The 20,727-nt window shown below is 43.9% G+C and overlaps 1 protein-coding gene across 6 annotated transcripts in view; it reads right to left on the minus strand.

Moving 5' to 3' along the window:
- Positions 1-20,727, minus strand: part of LOC144592571 (putative C-mannosyltransferase DPY19L4) — an 87,323-nt gene that overhangs the window by 47,684 nt on the left and 18,912 nt on the right. For 2 of the 6 annotated variants that reach the window (XM_078397172.1, XM_078397167.1), the window contains exons 1-6: positions 19,770-19,787; positions 13,203-13,427; positions 9,494-9,615; positions 5,500-5,590; positions 3,137-3,258; positions 2,069-2,214 (exon numbers count right to left, since the gene is read on the minus strand). In XM_078397172.1, the coding sequence (XP_078253298.1) occupies positions 2,069-2,214; positions 3,137-3,258; positions 5,500-5,590; positions 9,494-9,615; positions 13,203-13,422 (701 nt within the window). In that variant the 5' untranslated portion in view covers positions 13,423-13,427; positions 19,770-19,787. Of the gene's footprint in view, positions 1-2,068; positions 2,215-3,136; positions 3,259-5,499; positions 5,591-9,493; positions 9,616-13,202; positions 13,428-14,123; positions 14,162-19,371; positions 19,455-19,769; positions 19,788-19,971; positions 20,073-20,727 lie in introns of those variants that run through there. The other 4 variants (XM_078397170.1, XM_078397168.1, XM_078397171.1 and 1 more) reach the window with 4 other exon arrangements.

Here is a 20,727-nt window from a genome sequence, read left to right on the forward strand (position 1 = left end):
GTTCTCCCCATGACCGCGTGGGATCTCCGGTTTCCACCCACAATCCAAAGACGTACAGGTTTGTAGGTTAATTGGCTTGGTATAATTGTAAATTGTCCCTTGTGTGCATGTAGGATGGTGTTGGTGTGCGGGGATTGTTCAAAGTATAATTCATTCATTCCTTGGGTCTACTCTTTGCTTTATCTGTTGTACTTGAGTTTGACTTGATTGTATTGATGTACAATCAGCAGCAGCCTGCTGTTGTATCAGCAGCCTGCGTGTGTGGAGCAGACCAGCAAACAGCGCAGCACGTCATTTTCGACTGCACTGTCCTCCGCCCCCTGGTGGAGGGATAGACCTCACGGCCCTCGACAACAGCACATTGCACTGGCTACAGCGCCTGGAGGGCGTTACATAATTTCTGCTGCCTCAAACGCAAGAAGAAGAAGAAGAAGTATTTATGTATAGAATTATCTAATCTCTTTGGATTGCATGCAAAACAAAGCTTTTTCACTGTACCGCGCGGTACACGCGACAATAATAAACATTCAAGAGAGAGCTAGATAGAGCTCTTAAGAATAGCGGAGTCAGGGGGTATGGGGAGAAGGCAGGGACGGGGTACTGGTTGAGAATGATCAGCCATGATCACATTGAATGGTGGTGCTGGCTCGAAGGGCCGAATGGCCTACTCCTGCACCTATTGTCTATTGTCTATTGTATAAACCTAAACCTGCAGAGCTAGTCCAATGGGCGAGACTTATTTAGGAAACAAGCTCAAACAAACCAAGCCCATTTGATGCATGGTTTACACATTAGGTCATATGGAATTAAATAAAAAGGTGGAGTTTTTGTCCTGCCCCCCCACCTCTTTTCCAGCTTACTCTTCCCGCCCCCTTACAATCAGTCCAAAGTAGGGTCTCAACCCAAAGCATCATCTATCCATTCACTCCAAAATGCCGTCTGAACCAGGCGCAGCAGTAGAGTTGCTGCCTTACAGCGCCGGAGACCCGGGTTCAATCCCGACTACGGGTGCTGTCAGTAGGGAGTTAGTAGGTTCTTCCTGTGACCGCGTGGGTTTTCTCCGAGATCTTTGGTTTCCACCCACACTCCAAAGACGTATAGGTTTGTAGGTTAATTGGCTTGGTATAAATGCAAATTGTCCCTAGTGTGTGAGTAGGATAGTGTTAATATGTGGGGATCGCTAGTCGGTGCAGACTCAGTGGGCCGAAGGGCCTGTTTCTGCGCTGTATCTCTAAACTAAACCCACCAAATTCCTCCAACATTTTGTTTTTTGCTCGACATTAGTGAATCAATCCTCTAGCTTTTGTCAGTCATTGTTTTAATCTTGAATGTGATCATGTGTTTTATCACAAATGTGGATTTTAATCTGGACGATGCATGACTATCGGACTCCATATTGTCCTCTCCCTTTTAAAATTTCATATTAAGTAAAACAGTAGCCCCATTGTCTCAGAGCCTGCCCACTTGTCAGGGGTTATGGGGAGAAGGCAGGAGAATGGGGTTAGGAGGGAGAGATAGATCAACCAACATTGAATAGCGGTGTAGTCTAGATGGGCCGAATGCTAATTCTGCTCCTTTCATTTATGATCACTACTGGATTTACAGCCTGCCCTGACTTATTGACATGTCTAGATATTACACCCATTTGTGTTTATATTTTATGTTTTATTGAGTTTCAAAGAATGAAGGGGGACCTCATTGAAAGACTTGGATAGAGTGGATGTGAAGAGGATGTTTCCACTAGTGGGAGAGTCTCGGTCTAGAGGTCTTAGCCTCAGAAATAAAGGACGTTCTTTTAGGAAGGAGATGAGAAATGTCTTTAGTCAGAGGGTGGAGAATCTGTGGAATTCTGCCACAGAAGGCTGTAGAGGCCAAGTCAGGATATTTTTTCATGCAGAGATCGATACATTCTTGATTAGTACAGTTGTCAGAGGTTATGGGGAGAGAGCAGGAGAATGGGGTGGAGAGGGAGAGATAGATCAGCCATGATTGAATGGGGGAGTAGACTTCTTGGGCCTTATTCTACTCCAACCACTTATGATTTTGTGACAAGATAGGACTGTCTTACCGGTTAATAATGTACCAAACTACCGTCAGTATGCCTGCCATCCATGTCCCACTCAGCATCCAGCTTGTGACATACAGTGCAGTCACATAAACTGCTTGCAACCCAAATATAATACCAATGTAAAAATATACAGGCTCAATTGCCTCCTAAAATGAAAGAAAAAGAGACTTAGTAACAAACACCTTTGCTATCCTTGATCTGGCTTTACATTGCACAAAACGTTATTACCTTATCATGTATCCAGACACTGTAAATGGATTGAATATAATCATGTACTGTCCTGCTGACTGGAAGCTAAAAGTTTTTTACTGTACCTCGGTGCACGTAAACATAAACTGAACTGAACTCAAATATTATTGTTGTAATTCACCACATAGTTATGGAGAATGGACAAAAGCAATATGGTTAAGCAGATTATGTGTAAGAAACCAGTGACGATTCCACAAATCTGCTTTAGTCCAAGTCCAGTAAGTTATATCCTGTTCCTCAGTTGCCAACATTTTGCTTATCTCGACCAAAATTCTTCTTTCACAATGTACCAGACACCTTTTTTAGAGTTGGAGAGTGGTAGAGAGTGATGCTACATTATTATTCCAAAGTCAGTGTAGGTGTGAAGGTGAATTGGCTTCTGTAAATTGCCCCTAGTGTGTAGGGTAGAACTAGTGTGTGGGTGATCGCTGGTCGGCGTGGACACGGTGGCTGAAGGGCCTGTTTCTACGCTTATCTCGAAACTAAACGACATCTTCTGTGTTGCTGCAAGAATTTAATTGTTCCATTTCGGGACACATGACAATAAAACACTCTCGACCTGAATGCAGGAGAATGGGTGGAAATGTACAGTTATCTGACACCCCCAATACACAGACTATCACAGTTTTGCTGTATCGAACACAGCTGTAATCAATAGCTTAAATAAGACAATGCACTCATTAATGCAAAAAAAAAATCTTCTGAAGCCATTAATTACACAGAGATTACTTTTGATTAATTGACGTTAGTAATGCAAAATTGAAAAAAAATTACATTCAAGTATCTGAAAGGTAAAGTACACTTAGGCAGATTACATACCCCACTCCCAGTGATACGGTACAGGATGCCTGTAAAGACCTCTGGATACAGACCGATTTGCTGCACTGAATTAAGGGTCCTTAATGATAATGTCTTGTTATCATGTGTCAGTTCAAAAAAGCCTAATAAAAAACAGTAACAAAGAAAATCACTTTCTATCAAAGAGGAAGACAAAAATAGCGCAACATACCAAAAATGGAAAGTAACATTTTACACTGATTTATAGTTTGAAAGTGTACAGGACCAGACTAAGGAACAAAGTTTGAAAGCGCACACCACCAGACTCAAGAACAAAGTCTAAAATTGCACACACCACCAGACTCAAGAAAGGTTTCTCCCTCCAGTTACCAGGCTTCTAAACAGTTACATAGAAACCTAGAAAATAGGTGCCGGAGGAGGCCATTCGCCCCTTTGAGCCAGCACTGCCATTCATTGTGATCATGGCTGATTGTCCACAATCAATAACCCGTGCCTGCCTTCTCCCCATATCCCTTGATTCCACTAGCCCCTAGTTCTTCCATAAGCTAAGGTACTGCCCAATTCACCTCTACCCCATTGCGGACATTGGACTTTGTCTCTGGAACTGATGCGCTACAATGGTGAGAACTACATTCAGCACTCTGTATCGTCCCCTTTGCTCCACCTATTGTACTTGAGTTTTACTTGATTGAATTTAGGTATAGTATTATCTGATTTGTTTGGATGCAAAACAAAGCTTTTCACTGTACCTCAATACACGGGACAATAATGAACTTAAACCTAAACAAAGCTTTGGCTCCATCAAAAAAGTTGCAGAGAATTGTGGACGCAGCACAGACCATCACACAAACCAGCCTCCCTTACATTGACTCTGTAGGAGCCATGTGTGTTTACTAGCTGTCTTAGCATATTATATTATTTTGTATCTTGCTGTATTATTTTTGGACACTTGGGGGGTTGTCGTGAGATGAATACATATATGGTCATAATAGGCATTATGGCTGGGAGGAGCCAGAATTAGGAGTATAATTGGGAATGCAGAGACGTGATGCGCCAGACTCGGAGAAGCTATGGCGAGATACAGTTCTTATCAGATTTATGACGGGAGAAATACTAATCTGTTTGTATCACTACTTCAATAAATGACTAATTAAACAGAAACGTCGTGAAGATCTCTCTGTTGTTGTTTGCGTCAAGAACTATCACTCCACTCCTCCGTGAAGGCGGCAAACGGAGACAACTTGATGGGAAGGATCGAAGTTACCACTACAGACTCCATTTACACTTCACTCTGCCTCAGCAAGGGCAGCAGCATGATCAAGGTCGAATCGCACCCCAGTCACTCCCTCGTCTCCCCTCTCCCATCAGGCAAGAGGTACAGAAGTTTAAAAAAGCACACCTCCAGATTCAGGGACAGTTTCTTCCCAGCTGTTATCAGGCAACTGAACCATCCTACCACCAACTAGAGAGCAGTGCTGAACTACTATCTACCTCATTGAACGCCCTCAGACTATCTTTAATCAGACTTTATCTTGCACAAAACATGATTCCCTTTATCTTGTATCCGTTCACTGTGAAAGGCTCGATTGTAAACATGTATTGTCTTTCCGCTGACTGGGTAGCAGGCAACAAGAAGCTTTTCACTTTACCTCGGTACATGTGACAATAAATTAAACCAAACTAACTAAAGAGAGCAAATCATTAACAGTTACGTTTATTGTCACGTGTACCGAGGTACAGTGCAAAGCTTCTTGTTGCCTGCTACCCAGTCAGCGGAAAGACAATACCTGATTACAATCGAGCCATTTACAGTGTATAGATACGTGATAAGGGAATAATGTTTCGTGCAAGGTAAAGCCAACAAAGTCCACTGAAGGATAGCCCAAGGGTCACCAATGAGGTAGTTGGTAGTTCAGGACTGCACTCTGGTTGTGAACTACCATCTACCTGATCGGTGACCCTCGGACTATCCTCGATCGGACTTTGCTGGCTTTACCTTTGCACTTTTACACATTAAGAAACCATCTTCCTTGACTGATTGTCTTCCTCCATGCAAGGTGTTTAGTCACACATCAGATGAGCTTGGTGAGAAGGTCACTAGCAGGGACCTACCACAATCATGCAAAGAAAGGTCCATGACAATAGGTTGCAAACAAGCAATAAAATGCAGATCACGTCAAAGAATCGCAAATAAACATTTACACGGAAACACTTTAAAACAGTCAGGAGCAAATACCAAACTGAATTCTCAATGGGGAAAACAAAACAACACTGTATTCACAAGTAGCTAAAAGTGTTACTAAAAAGCTACAAGTGTCATCAACCAATTTACAGATTTACCTCCAAACGTAACAAATTAACGTACATTGCAAAATTTTAAATACCTTCTTGGATTGATGTTGCCTGCAACATCTTTTTATAATAATAGTAGTACAAGCCACTGTCAGCTTGGAAAGAGATTTCTCGTTCAAGATCCTAAAGAACAGAGAAATAAAAAACAATCAGTAAACAATTTATAGTAATTATTATCACCATTATATAACATTGTATGGGGTGGGTGTATGGAACGAACTGCCAGAGGAGGTTGTTGGGGCGATGTTTAAGCAGCATTAGACAGGTTCATGGATAGGACAGGTTTGGAGGGATATGAGCCAAATGCAGGTAGGTGGGACTATTGTAGATGGGGCATGTTGGTCGGTGTGAGCAAGTTGGGCCGAAGGGCCTATTTCCTCGCTGTATCACTATGACTAATAATATTTCTACCCACAGTCCATTTGGAAAGAGATTTCTTGCTCATGATGCCAAATACAGAAAGGCATGGATAGAGTGGATGGGGAGAGGATGTTTCCACTAGGGAGAGAGTCTGGGACTAGAGGTCATAGCCTCAGAATTAAAGGACGTTCCTTTAGGAAGGAGATGAGGAGAAAATTATTTTGTCAGAGGGTGGTGAATCTGTGGAATTCTTTGCCACATAAGGCTGTGGAGGCCAAGTCAGTGGATATTTTTAAGGCAGAGATAGATCCTTGATTACTATGGGTGTCAGAGGTTATGGGGAGAAGGCAGGAGAATGGGGTTAAGAGGGAGAGATAGATCAGCCATGATTGAATGACAAAGTCGACGATGGGCCAAATGGCCTAATTCTACTCCGACCTCCCAACATTTGATTTTACAAATTCATAATTTTGATGTCCAAAATTCAGAATTTTACATAAAAATTCATAATATAGTGCATAATGTAACTTTTCAGCAAAAAAAAGGTATGCATGAAAAATGCGCATACGCATTGCGCTACATTCATGTGTGAACAAAGACTGTTATTTCCAAACGTCTGTAGTTCTTGGACTACGTGTACAATGTCAGGCCTATCATGAGTATATTCTGCTATTTATAGAAAGGATATTGAACAGAAATACTTTTTGCAACACAAAGAAATAATTGTTTTGTTTTGTTTTCTCTATTTTGCTTTTTCCGTACACATCCCAATTCTCTTGGTATTGAATAAAAGAACAATGGTCATAAAATGTATGACTAAGTAATGAAGAGTTGATATATGCGACTCGACTAAGCATGCGGAAGTACTTGTTGGAAGTAAATTCGCAAATTAATTGATAATCAGCCCAAAAAGGTAGCAATTGGCTTTTATGCTGCGTTTTATATTTTAACCCCAACTTAATTAATTAATATAGTTATATAATCTTGCACTTAAATTTAATATTTACTTATTACAGTTCCACCACCGATTTTCTGGCAAAGTTCCAGAGCTTTGCTGGTTTATGTGCTGGCTCCAGCTGGGCTCCAGCTGGGCTGGAGTTCCAGAGCCCCGGCCACAGGTTGCAAATTCAACCCACCGATCGGCCATGGAAGTCCCGACGAGGTTGAGATTGGCTGCCTTGCCCAGCCTAGGTACCACATTTTCTGGGGGGACTTCCAGGGCGTGGGGGATTTCTCGCAGAACCCCGAGCGACCTCTAGTGGCCAAATTGACAAATTGCAATTATCAACTGTTTTGCAGAAAAATGTGAGGCGAAATCGGAATGGCGGAAATGAAATAAGAAAGCGGAAACTTTCCGCCAAATTCGGAAGGGTTGGGAGGGGTGTATTCCTATCCCTTATGATCCTAAAGAGCACAGAATAAAGATCATCACTACGTGATTTGACATCATTCCTATGGAACAATGTTAATAGTGACAACTTGAAAATGTGTTTCAATGATTAAGGAAAATAAATCACATGGCAGCAGATAAAGCCAAAAGGTCACACTATTATATAACTTTGTGTGGAGGATGCATAAAAACAAAAAGAGGATGAGTGTTCCGGATATATATATATATATATATATATAATGATAAACCTTTTCTATAATTCCAATCTGAAGGGGGTCTCATTCCTAAACGTCACCTATCCACGTTCTGTCTGAGATGCAGCCTGACCTGTTGAGTTACTCCAGCACTTTGTGTTCTTTTCTGATCCAAAGTTTATTGATTTATAATTACAATGAATTACAATTTATGATTGCAAGGTTTATAACACCATTAATATTCAGAAATAAAGGGTTTGAAAGGTTGGTGTTGCACAGTGACACAGCGGTAGAGTTGCTGCCTTACAGCGCCAGAGACCCGGGTTCGATCCTGACTACTGGTGCTGTCTGTACGGAGTTTGTACGTTCTCTCCTTGACCTGCATGGATTTTCTCCGAGTGCTCCAGTTTCCTCCCACACTCCAAAGACGTGCAGGTTTCTAGTTAATTGGCTTCGGTAAAATTCTAAAGTATCCCTAGTGTGTAGGATAGCATTAATGTGAGGGGATTGCTGGTCGGCACGGACTCAGCGGGCCGAAGGGCCTGTTTTCGCACTGAATGTCTAAACTAAACAAACCCCCTGCCTACAAAAAAGGAAGCAGACATTTTTCCACCAACTAAGCAGTTTCTTTTTCAGGAAGAGTTCCCAAACATTTGGTTTCAATATTCACTGCAACCTGGCAGCAAGATGAAATAAATCTCTCCCCGATTACTTCATACTTCTTAATATCAAGGAAACTGGCAAGTTACCTCGACAATAAAACTCTATTTTTGTTCTGAGTTTCCATAGACCAACAAATACACAAATTAGACAGTAGGGAGCTAACTTTTAGGAGAGTTCAGGGAACAAAAAAACTATTAATGTCGTTGAGCAGTACAGCACAGAACAGGCCCTTCGGCCCACTTTGTCCATGCAAACCAAGTTGACGTATTGGGATAGTTTCATTAGAATGTATTCAATTTTCAGTTTCGTTTATTGTCACGTGCTCCGAGCAACAGGGAAAAGCTTTTTTTGCTTGCTAACCAGCCAGTGGAAATACAATGCATGATTACAATCGAGACATTTACAGTGCACAGATACGTGATAACGAAATTACGTTTAGTGCAGGGTAAAGCCAGTAAAATCCAATCAACGATAGTCTGAGGGTCACCAATGAAGTAGATAGTTCAACACTGCTCTCTGGTTGTGGTAGCATGATTCAGTTGCCTGATAACAGCTGGGAAGAAACTGTCGCTGAATGTGGAGGTGTGCATTTTCACTCCTATACCTTTTTCCCTGATGGGAGAGGGGACAAGAGGGGGAGTATTCAGGCCATATCCCTCCAGACCTTTCGTATCCATATATCTGTCCAAATGTCTCTTAAAAGTCATAGCTTTATCAACGTTTATAGGTCCTTCTGGCAGCTCATACCAGTTACGGACTACCCCCTGAATGAAAAGGTTGTCCGAGGTCCCTCTTAAAATATTTATCTTCTCACCTAAAACCTATACCCTCTAGTTTTAGAATCCTCTATCCTAGGAAGAAGACCATGAGCGTTCACTTTATCCATGCCCCACATAGGTTCGTAAGTCATAGGAGCAGAATTAGGCCATTCGGCCCATTGAGGACTGGGGGGGGGGGGAGAAAGAAAATCTTTGGAACGACACAGTGCTGGAGTAACAGCATCAATGGAGAACATGGATAGGTGACATTTTGAGTCGGGACCCTTCTCCAGGCTGATTGTCGGGGTGGGAGGAAAGAAAGCTGGAAGAGAGGAGAGGCAGAACAACACTAACAGACTAACACTATCCTCGACACACTCAGGACAATTTACCAAACCCAATTAATCTGCAAACCTGTACGTTTGTGTGAAGTGTGGGAGGAAACCGGAGCACCTGGGCAAAACCCATGCAGGTCACGGGGAGAACGTACAAACTCCGTACAGACAGCACCCACAGTCAGGATCGAACCCAGGTCTCTGGCACTTTGACGTGGCAACTCTACCACTGCGCCATGTAGGCTACCCGTGGAAATTGTATCATCATTAGGTATTATTATCATCAGTATATTAAGCAAACCTGTGAATTTACAAAACAATCTCACCTGTCTGCTGGAAAACCAAAACTTTCTTTCATGAAATGTAGAAAGGTACACAGCGTACAGCATTCCACTTGCGATTGCTGCCCAGCTACCAAAGAAAACCTTTGCCCACTGATGAAGGGCAGCTGCAAAACAATTTAGTTTTTAATTAAAAGTTTTAAATTCTCACACAAATACAAATTACATAAATATCTCACACACTCAAAACATTCATAAATTCATGTTACAGGAGCAGAATTAGGCAAGTCAACCCACCAAGTCTACTCCACCATTCAATCATGGCTGATCTATCTTTCCCCCTCAAACCCATTCTCCTGCCTTCTCCATAACCCCTGACAACCGTAATAAAACGTACCCCAAAGACATACAGGTTTGTAGGTCAATTGGCTACAGCAAAAAATTGTCCCTTGTGTGTGTAGGACAGCGTTGGTGTGCGGGGATCGCTGCTCGGCACGGACTCGGTGGGCCGAAGGGCCTGTTTCTGCGCTGTATCTCTAAACTAAACTAATCAAGAGTCAATCAATCTCAGCCTTAAAAATATCCATTGACGACCTCCACAGCCGTCTGTGGCAATGAATTCCACGGACTCACCACCCTCTGACTAAAGAAATTCCTGCTCCCCTCCTTCCTAAAGGAACGTCCTTTTATTCTGAGGCAACGTGTTTATATTTTTGAATTCATATCTCATGCAGATTATTAAACAGGAATCATCAATGTGATTACCTCTTACAATTAATGGCATCTTTTTTTCTCTCCAAGGGATGTTGAAAAACAAATACACTTTAGTTCAGCTTTGTGAATTAACTCACTATTCATGTCCACCCCAAGTTATAACTCAGAGAGACAAGAAACTGCACATGCTGGTTCACGAAAAAAGGCACAAAGTGCTAGAGTAACTCGGCGGATCAGGCAGCATCTCTGGAGAACATCAACCCATATATTTGAGATTTGAACTCTAGGACTAAAATTGTATGGGTTCAATGGCTCTCTGGCGGCACAATGGCTCAGCCGGAAGAGCTGCTGCCTCATAGTGTAGAGACCCTGGGTTCGATCCTGTCCTCAGGTGCTGTCTGTGTGGAGTTTACACGTTCTCCCGGCGACTGCATGGGTTTCCTCCGGGTGCTCTGGTTTCCTCCCACTCCAATGATGGGCCAGTTTGTAGTTGTTCCAAGTGTGTAAGGAGTGGATGCAAAAGTGGGATAACAGAAATAGTGCGAACAGGTGATCGATGTTCGGCATGGACTCAGTGGGCCGAAGGGCTTGTTACGATGCTGTATCTCTGACTGACTCTAAACTAAGTAGCGGACAAAATTTTCAGAGGGCAGAGATTTAAGAACGGAGTGTTTCATCAGGTGTATCAATCATGTCTTTCTGCAGCTGGGTCAATGTCATGAATATTTAGTTTTAGAGAAACAGAATGGAACCAGGTCCTTCGGCCACTAACTCCACGCCAACCAATGATCACCCATACACTAGTTTAGTTTAGAGATACAGCGTGGAAACAGGCTCACCGGGTCCATGTTGATCATCTATCACCCACTCACGCTAGTTCTAGGTTAACCCAAGTTTTGCATCCTCCTCGACTTGGGAATGTGGGAGGAAACCGGAGCACCTGGAGAAAAGCCACACGGTCACAGGGAGAATGTACAAACTCCGGAGACCGGATCCAACCTGGATCTCTACCGCTGCAGAACTGTCCCGAATATCGACGCCTTCTGGAGGTGCCACGGCTGCCGCTGGGAAGCAGAGGCCGGAGCCCTGCGTTCTGGGCCGTGCGGATCGGCGGTGGAACCTCAAGGGCTGAAACCTTGCGTGTCTGAGGTAGGGCTTTGTGGGTCGCAGCCCGTGCCTCACTTCCCAGGGGGGTGGGGGGGAACAATGGAATCCCGGCGGCAAAGAACAATGGACAATGGAGGATCCGGCATGCGGTGTGGGGGAAGAACAAAGGGGGAATTGGCGGGGGGGGGGGGGGGAATTTGTAACTTTATAAGCGCCCTTTATGGGCGACTATTTGCATACCTTAGCAAAGTATGCAAGCAAAGAATTTCAGTGCAACTTGTGACATGTGACAATAAAGTATTCTATCAGAAGCATACAAGAGGGCAGGGATCATTGCTGTTCGGTGACAATGGGTTTTGTGTGAGGATTGAAGTTTTGATCTTCAAAAAAAAAGTGGTTCTGATCAAAGATCAGATCATCGTACACAGCCCACTCTTGCATGTGTGGATATTCCTAGGAAGCGCGCCAGCCTATGTTGGTTACTTCATCAAAAATACAAGGTTGCTGCAAAAATATGTTTTTCTGGGGCCAAGGACCAACAAGCACAGGAGACTCACCTGTGACCGGAAGATTCATTTTCCCCACAAACAAAACCTACACTTCTCACAAAAGTACCCACTTGGAACAAAACCGATATTATATCTTGGGAAATTAAATGTGATAATTATTGGAGTCATGCAACAGGGAAACAGGCCCTTCGGCCCAACTTGCCCATGCCGACCAAGATGCCCCAACTACCCTAGTCTCACCTATGGGCGTTTGGCATATATATATATATATATATATATATACTTACTTCTAAACCTTTCCTATGTACCTGTCCAAATGTCTTATAAATGTTGTTATTGTACCAACCTCAACTACCTCCTCTGGCAGCTCGTTCCATACACCCACCACCCTCCCGAGTGGAAAAAGTTGCCCCTCAGGTTCCTATTAAATCTTTCCCCACTCACCTTTAACCTATGTCCTCTGGTTCTTGATTCCCCTACCCTATTCCCCTCATGATCATAAGATCATCCCTCATCCTACACTGCAAGGACTGTCCCAGCCTGCCCAACCTCTTCCATTAGCTTAGGCCCTGAACTCCAGGCAACATCCTAATAAATCTCCCCTGCACTCTTTCTGGCTGAACAGTATCTATCCAATACGATACAATACAATAGAACTTTATTTATCCCAGGAGGGAAATTGATCTGCTAACAGTCATAAAAAAAAACACAAAATACAAGAAACGTGAAATTAAAGTGACGAATGGAAAGGCTTGGGGGATGTTCAAAGATTGAGGGGGGGGGGGGGGGGGGGGGGTCTCAGCCTCAATCTAAGAGCAGGGTGACCAAAATTGAACACTATCCTCCAAATGTGGTCTCACCACATGTGGTCCAGCCTTTTTGACCACCTTATTTTCAAGCCACTTTCAAGGAACTATGCACATGCACTCCTAAATCCTTCTGCTCTACAACACACTCCCAGAGCCCTGTCATTCATTGCAAAGGTCTTGCCCTGATTTAACTGCCCAAAATTTTGTTTAACTTTTAGTTTGTATATACAGCGCGGAAACAGGTCCTTTCGGCCCACCGAGTCTGCCCCGACCAACGATTCCTGCACATTAACACTCTACCTCACACACAAGGAACAATTTACAATTACACCGAGCCAATTACCCTACAAACCTGCACGCCTTTGGAGTGTGGGAAGAAACCGGAGCTCCCGGAGAAAACCCACACAGGTCACAGAGAGAACGTACAAACTCCGTACAGACAGCACCCGTAGTCAGGATCGAATCCGGGTCTCTGGCACTGCAAGGCAGCAACCTTATCGCTGCGTCACCTTGCCACTCTTATCAGCACTTATTCTGTAACTGAGGCAATATTTTCACACCAATTCTCTAAACCATAGTGCAGGATTAGTTAAAGCAAGAAATACAAATACTTACGCTTCCATTTTGTGCCCTTGTTTCCTGTATCATTTTTGCCATTTGGTGTCACCTCTGCAGCCCTCGAGGAGATTTCCTCAGCACTGGTTTGTTCACTCGCATCTTTCGCTGATGACTCTTCATGGCACGCTTCTGCTGCTGATTCCTCCAGCTTTGCCTCCTCTCGAACAGCGGATTCTTCCAGGCATTTCTGTTTACTTCTCTTCCTTGTCTCTATCATTTCACCTTTAATGTAAAGACCGTTTCATAAATAAAATGACCATGTACTACTTTGAGCTCGGCAGTATCAAGATCAAGATGGCGCCCAACCCTGGCGACTCTGTGTGCCGGTCACAGACGTGGATCTGCAATCACACATTACAATCAGTCTGAAGAAGGGTCTCAACCCGAAACGTCACCCATTCCTTCTCTCCCGAGATGCTGCCAGACCTGTTGAGTTACTCCAGCATTTTGTGAATAATTACAATCACTCCACTCTTTTAAATCTCCACTCCTACAGCAATGTTTCTCTGTACACTGTGGATGGCTCGATTGTAATCCTGCATTGTCTTTCCGTTGACTGGCTAGCATGCAACAACAGCTTTTCACTTTACCTCAGTCGGTATACGTGACAATAAACCAGACTAAACAGGAAGACAAAATTAATTTGAGAAAACTTAAAAGCTATTAAAAAAAAGCTTTTCACTGTACCTCAGCGCCGTGACAATAATAAACTAAACCAAAACAAAAAAACACTCATCCATCAGACACAAAAAGAACGTAGAAACAAGGAACTGCAGATGCTGGTTTGCAGAAAAATATACACAAAATGCTGGAGTGACTCAGTGGGTCAGGCAGCATCTCTGGAGAAAAAGGAATAGGTCTGCATTCAGCGTCTCTGAGAATATAAACATATTTACAGAAGCCAATCAACTTACAAACCTGCATGTCTTTGGAATGTTCAGTTTCAGTTTAGTGTCACGAGTACTGAGGTACAGTGAAAAGCTTTTTTGTTGCGTGCTGACCAGTCGGCAGAAAGACAATACATGATTACAATCAAGAATGTGGGAGGAAACCAGAGCACCTGGATAAAACCCACGTGGTCACGGGGAGAACATACAAACTCCGTACAGACAGCACCCGTAGTCAGAATCAAACACGGGTCTGCCGCTGCAAGGCAGCAACTCTACCCCCACGCCATTGTGCGGCCCCCTTATATACTGTGTGTACGTCAACAAATCCTGACAAGGGCTTTCATATATGTGTACTTTTGTGCGTGTCTGTAAAAGACCATGAAACCTGGTCTACATTCGCCCTGGACTACCCAGCAAAGACCAGGACAGAAAACTCTCCCAATCAAGTCTCTGTGCGACCTGGTATGTAATGGCTATCCCACAGTGAAAGATGTTACATGCACACAGCATCTATCCTGTAGTTGCACGTTCAAGACGCGGTCCGTTACATTTTTCCAAGTCAGTTTCAGAAGAATCCGTGCGGAACTCGGTCCACTGAAGTGAGATGGGGACACAGGCACTCTGACATTGATGTCCTAAGGGAGAGACAGTGGGCAGAAAATATCCAGCTCAAAATAAAAAGGCGGCAAGTATCTGCTCTACATAGTTTAGTTTAGAGATACAGCGCGGAAACAGGCCCTTCGGCCCACTAAGTCTGCACCAAGCAACAATCCCGGCACACTAACACTTTCCTACATACACTAGAGATCATTCATACTTATACCAAGCCAATTAACCTACAAACTTGCACGTCTTTGGAGTGTGGGAGGATCTCGGAGAAAACTCACGCAGGTCATGGGGAGAACGTACAAACTCCGTACAGACAACACCATAGTCAGGTTTGAACCCGGGTCTCTGGTGCTGTGAGGCAGCAACTCTACCCCTGCGCCACCGTGCCGCCATCAAGAATGAGCTACCATTTCAGTAATTCCCCCAGTGGGATAGATAAATACTTCATGCCCTTCCAGCTCACTTCAATACACAACCAGCGAGCTCTGGTGAACAGCACATGGGCACCAACCCTGGAACCCATGGATGCAGCAAAGAAGCACTTCTAAGCTGACCATCAAAATAAAACCCGCCACATCCCAGAGAGGACAACCTGATCACTGCGAGTGGCTTCAATGCCATGGTTGGCAAAGGCACGATTGATGAGAGGGGAAACAAGGAACTCCAGATGCAAAAAAAAAAACCACAAAGTACAATAGTAATATGATCAGTCTGAAGAAGGGTCTCGACCCGAAATGTCACCCATTCGTTCTCTCCAGAGATGCTGCCTGACCCGCTGAGTTACTCCAGCATTTTGTGTCTACCTTAGAGTAATATGGCAGGTCAGGCAGCATCTCTGGAGAAGATGGATAGGTGACGTTTCCAGTCGGGACCCTGCAGACCTTCTATTGATAGGTCCTGACCCAAAACTTCACCTATCCGTGTTCTCCAGAGATGTTGCCTGACCCACCGAGTTAGACAATAGGTGCACGAGTAGGCCATTCGGCCCTTCGAGCCAGCACCGCCATTCAATGTGATCATGGCTGATCATTCTCAATCAGTACCCCGTTCCTGCCTTCTCACCATACCCCCTGACTCCGCTATCCTTAAGAGCTCTATCTAGCTCTCCCTTGAATGCATTCAGAGAATTTGCCTCCACTGCCTTCTGAGGCAGTGAATTCCACAGATTCACAACTCTCTGACTGAAAAAGTTTTTCCTTATCTCAGTTCTAAATGGCCTACCTCTTATTCTTAAACTGTGGCCCCTTGATCTGGACTCCCCCAACATTGGGAACATGTTTCCTGCCTCTAACGTGTCCAACCCCTTAATAATCTTATACGTTTCGATAAGATCCCCTCTCATCCTTCTAAATTCCAGTGTATACAAACCTAGTCGCTCCAGTCTTTCAACATACGACAGTCCCGCCATTCCGGGAATTAACCTAGTAAACCTACGCTGCACGCCCTGGAGTTACTCCAGTACTTTGTGCCTTTTGTTATGATTGATGAGAGTGGGCAAGGCCAAGTCCAGTAGAATCCTCCTCTTAGCAACATGGTAAGATCACCAATGCCAGCTGGCATGCATTCCTACTCCCAGATTAGCAAGATAAGATTATGCATTCACATCAAAACGACTTTAGATTCAACTCCATAATTCAAAATTGAAGAGATACCATAACTTCACAGGCTATATAAAAGATAGTTCCAAAAAGCTGGAATAATTCAGCAGGACAGACAGCATCTCTGGAGAAAAGGTATAGGTGATATTTCAGGTCGAGATCCTTCTTCAGACCCCGAAACGTCACCTGTTCCTTTTCTCCAGAGATGCTGTCTGACCCGCTGAGTTACTCCAGTTTTTTGTGTCTATCTTCGGTTTAAACCAGTATCTGCAGTTCCTACCTACATAGATAGTTCCCTTTGGTTGTGGAAAGAACATTGAAGCATCAATATTCTAGGAAGTGCAATATCTAATTAATTCAACATTTTCCTTAAATTCCGTCGACTCCATCACACTCACACTGTGTCGACAAGACCACCACCAACATAATCAAGGACCAGCCTCACCCCCGTCAATCCCTCCTCTCCCCTCTCCCATCAGACAAGAGGTATAGACGTTTGGAAATACATACCTCCAGATATCTTCCAAACATCATAATATCCAATATTACAATACCTCCCCACTATATATTGTCAATATGTATTATAGAAACATAGACAATAGGTGCAGCAGTAGGCTATTAGGCCCTTCGATCCAGCACCGCCATTCAATATGATCACGGCTGATCATCCAGAATCAGTACCCCATTCCGGCCACTCGTGTCACTCTCCATCTGAATGCAGAATTCCACCATATTATGGTCACTGTTGCCCAAGGGGCCTTGCACAACACGATCGCTAACTAATCCTTCCTCATTACACAATGCCCAGTCAAGGATGGCCTGCCCTCTAGTCGGTTCCTCTACATATTGGTTTAAAAACCCATCCCGTATACATTCCAGGAAATCCTCCTCCTCAGCACTGTTACCAATTTGGTTGGCACAATCTATATGCAGATTAAAGTCACCCTTGAGAACCACTGTACCTTTGCTACACGCATCCCTAATTTCCTGCTTGATGCTATCCCCAACCTCCCTACTGCTGTTTGGTGGTCTGTATACCACTCCAAGAGGGTTTTCTGCTATTTCACAGTTCTACCCATACCATTTCTACAGCATCCAAGCCAATGTCTCTCCTTGCTATTGCATTCATCTCCTCTTTAACCAGCAATGCCACCCCACCTCCTCTTCCTTTCTGTCTATCCTTCCTGAATATCCAATACCCCTGCATGATTAGCTCCCGACCTTGGTCACCCTAAAGCCATGTCTCCGTAATTCCAACTATATCATATCCCTTATCTACTAACCACGCATTCAATTCATCCACCTTATTTCGCATGCTCCTCGCATTAAGGCACCAAGGTTTCAGGTTAGTTTTGGGTCACCCATGATAACCACTGTACCTTTGCTACATGCACCCCCCCCCCCCCCCCCCCCCCCCCCCAACAGTTTATGTTGATCACCCCATTCACTAGTTCTATATAATCCCACTTTCACATCGACTCCCTACACACCAGGGGCAATTTTACAGACGCCAATTAACCTACAAACCCACACATCTTTGGGATGTGGCAGGAAACCGGAGTTCCCGGAGGAAGCCCACGGGTCACTGGGAGAACGTGCAAACTCCAAACAGACAACACTCGAGATCACGATCAAATCTGGGTCCCTGGTGTTGTATGGCAGCAATTCTACAAGTTGTACCACAGTGCCACCCGACGTATTGGAGATATTTCAATATTCAATGACAATATACATGTAATATATCGGGGAGATACAATATCTACAATTGATCTTACAGGGGATTATAAAATCATGAGATAAAATAGATCGGATAGGCACACAGATTCTCTTGCACAGAACAGGGGAACCAGAGAACATAGGTTGAAGGTAAAGGCAGCAGGAATTAACAGGGTAACTGCGGGGCAACTGTTTTTTTTTTAATGTAAAGGGTGGCGGGTGTATGGAACGAGCTGCCAGAGGAGGTAGTTGGGGCAGTAACTATCGCAATGTTTAAGAAAAAATTAGACAGGTACATGGATGGGCAAAACGCAGGTGGGACTAGTGTAGATGGGGCATGTTGGTCGGTGTGGGCCAATTGGGCCAAAGGGCCTGTTTCCATGCTGTATGACTGATAGCTCCATAATATTGTAAATATACAATATCTCCTTAATATTATATTGGAGGTATTACAATACACAAGGACAAAACTGTGCATGGCTCGATTGTAATCATGTAATCATGTATTGTCTTTCTGCCGACAATACATGTTAGCACGCAACAAAAGCTTTTCACTGTACCTCAGTGCATGTGACAATAAACTAAACTCAACACACATTAGGGGGTTTGACACAGAATGCTGGAGTAATTCACCAGGACACACAGCATCTCTGGAGAGAAGGAACGGTTACGTTTCAGGGTCGAGACCCTTCTTCAGACTGAGGGATGTTATAATACCTCACAATAGAGATCAGAAGGCTTATTTTGTGTTAACAGAACAATATTCAAGCTTGAGATTGGTATATTGCTACCTTGGCGAGTCATTACAATACCCATTGACAACACACATTGCCAACACAGCCTAGATTTACTTAGTCATAGTGATCCAGTGTGGAAACAGGCCCTTCAGCCCAACTTGCCCATACCGGCCAGCATGTCCCAGCTACACTCGTCCCATCTGCCTGCATTTGGTCCATATTGCTCCAAACCTGTCCTAGCCATGTACCTGTCTAACTGTTTCTTAAAAGTTTGGATAGTCCCTGCCACGACTACCTCCTCTGGCAGCTCGTTCCATACACCCACCACCCCTTGTGGATTAAAAAGTTACCCCTCAGATTCCTATTAAATCTTTACCCCTTCACCGTAAACCTATGTATTAAGATGTATTCAAGAGTTAGATATAGCTCTTATGGCTAACGGGATATGGGGAGCAAGCAGGATCGGGGGACTGATTTTGGATGATCAGCCATGATCATATTGAATGATGGTGCTGGTTCGAAGGGCCGAAGGGCCTACTCCTGCACCTATTTTCCTTGTTTGTATGTTTCTATGTTCATGCACCGGTACAGGAAGCGAAAAAGTAACAGTACTCACCCAGTCTTCCTGTGTTACACCTGAGATTCAATTTATGGGTGGCATTCACATTTATGGGGAAAATCCTACAATGACTCTCAATCGAGATTGCGTGGGTGGGTGGGTGCAGCCTACGTGGGGTGCGGGGAAGAGATGTCTGCCAGGTTATTCGGTGTGTGAATAAATAGACTTTCTCGAAGTTGCAGAAGCCAAAAGCAGCCCTGCTACAATGCACACTCCAGCCGCAGCGTCAGCAACTTGTATCAATCCACACGCTGCCACCAAACCACAATTACAACCTTGTAAACAAACACAAGCAAAACAACCCGTCGCCCTTCACAAAAGACTGGCAGCGCGTCCGCGGTAAAATTCAAGGTGCAAACTGCAACATAACACACAGTGACAAGTTACAAACTAACCCCGGCCTCCAGCCGGAATCCCCTGCACGAGTGCTGCAGATAATGCTGTCCGACTCCGTTAAAACATGCTTCCCTCCAATCAATGGCCCGTTTTAACATGGTTCCGAGAACCAATGCTTATTTCCACCTGTTAAAATAGTCTTTGATTCACTTTGAGGGGGATATTTATCGAAGGGAGTAAAGGATAAAGTGTTGCACTTACCATACACGTCATCTCCAGTCACTAAAAGGGCTGATGGACTAGATAACAGGAGAACCTATCATGGATTTATTCACAAAATGCTGGAGTAACTCAGCAGGTCAGGCAGCATCTCGGGAGAGAAGGAATGGGTGACGTTTTGGGTCGAGACCTGCTGAGTTACTCCAGCATTTTGTGAATAAATCGATTTGTACCAGCATCTGCAGTTATTTTCTTATAGGACTTATCATGGAATCCTGTTAAAACTGTTCAACTTGCATCAAGTTCCAGGAGCAAATTAGGCCATTCTACCCATCAAGTCTACTCCACCATTCAATCATGGCTGATCTATCTTTTCCTCTCAACCGCATTCTCTTTCCTTCTCCCCATAACCCCTGACACCCGTACTAATCAAGAATCTGTCAATCTCCACCTTAAATATATCCATTGGGCAATGAATTCCACAGATTCACTGCCCTCTAACTAAAGAAATTATCTTCATCCCCTATCTGAAGGTACGTCCTTTTTTCTGAGGCTATGTCTCTGGTCCTGGACCCTCCCACTAATAATATATTCCTTTATTTGTCCATCACCGGGGAAATTTACAGTGTTACAGCAGCAAAGTGGATAGGAAGAGAGCAAGAGATCATTCATTATAAATAAAAGAGTTTGTGCATTCCCCCTGTGACCCATGTGGGTTTTCTCCGAGATCTTTGGTTTCCTTCCGCACTTCAAAGGTGTATAGGTACAGTATGTGATATAATAATCATAATAATATAT

Source organism: Rhinoraja longicauda, chromosome 4 (assembly GCF_053455715.1).
Source record: "Rhinoraja longicauda isolate Sanriku21f chromosome 4, sRhiLon1.1, whole genome shotgun sequence".
Classification (NCBI taxonomy): Eukaryota; Metazoa; Chordata; class Chondrichthyes; order Rajiformes; family Arhynchobatidae; genus Rhinoraja; species Rhinoraja longicauda.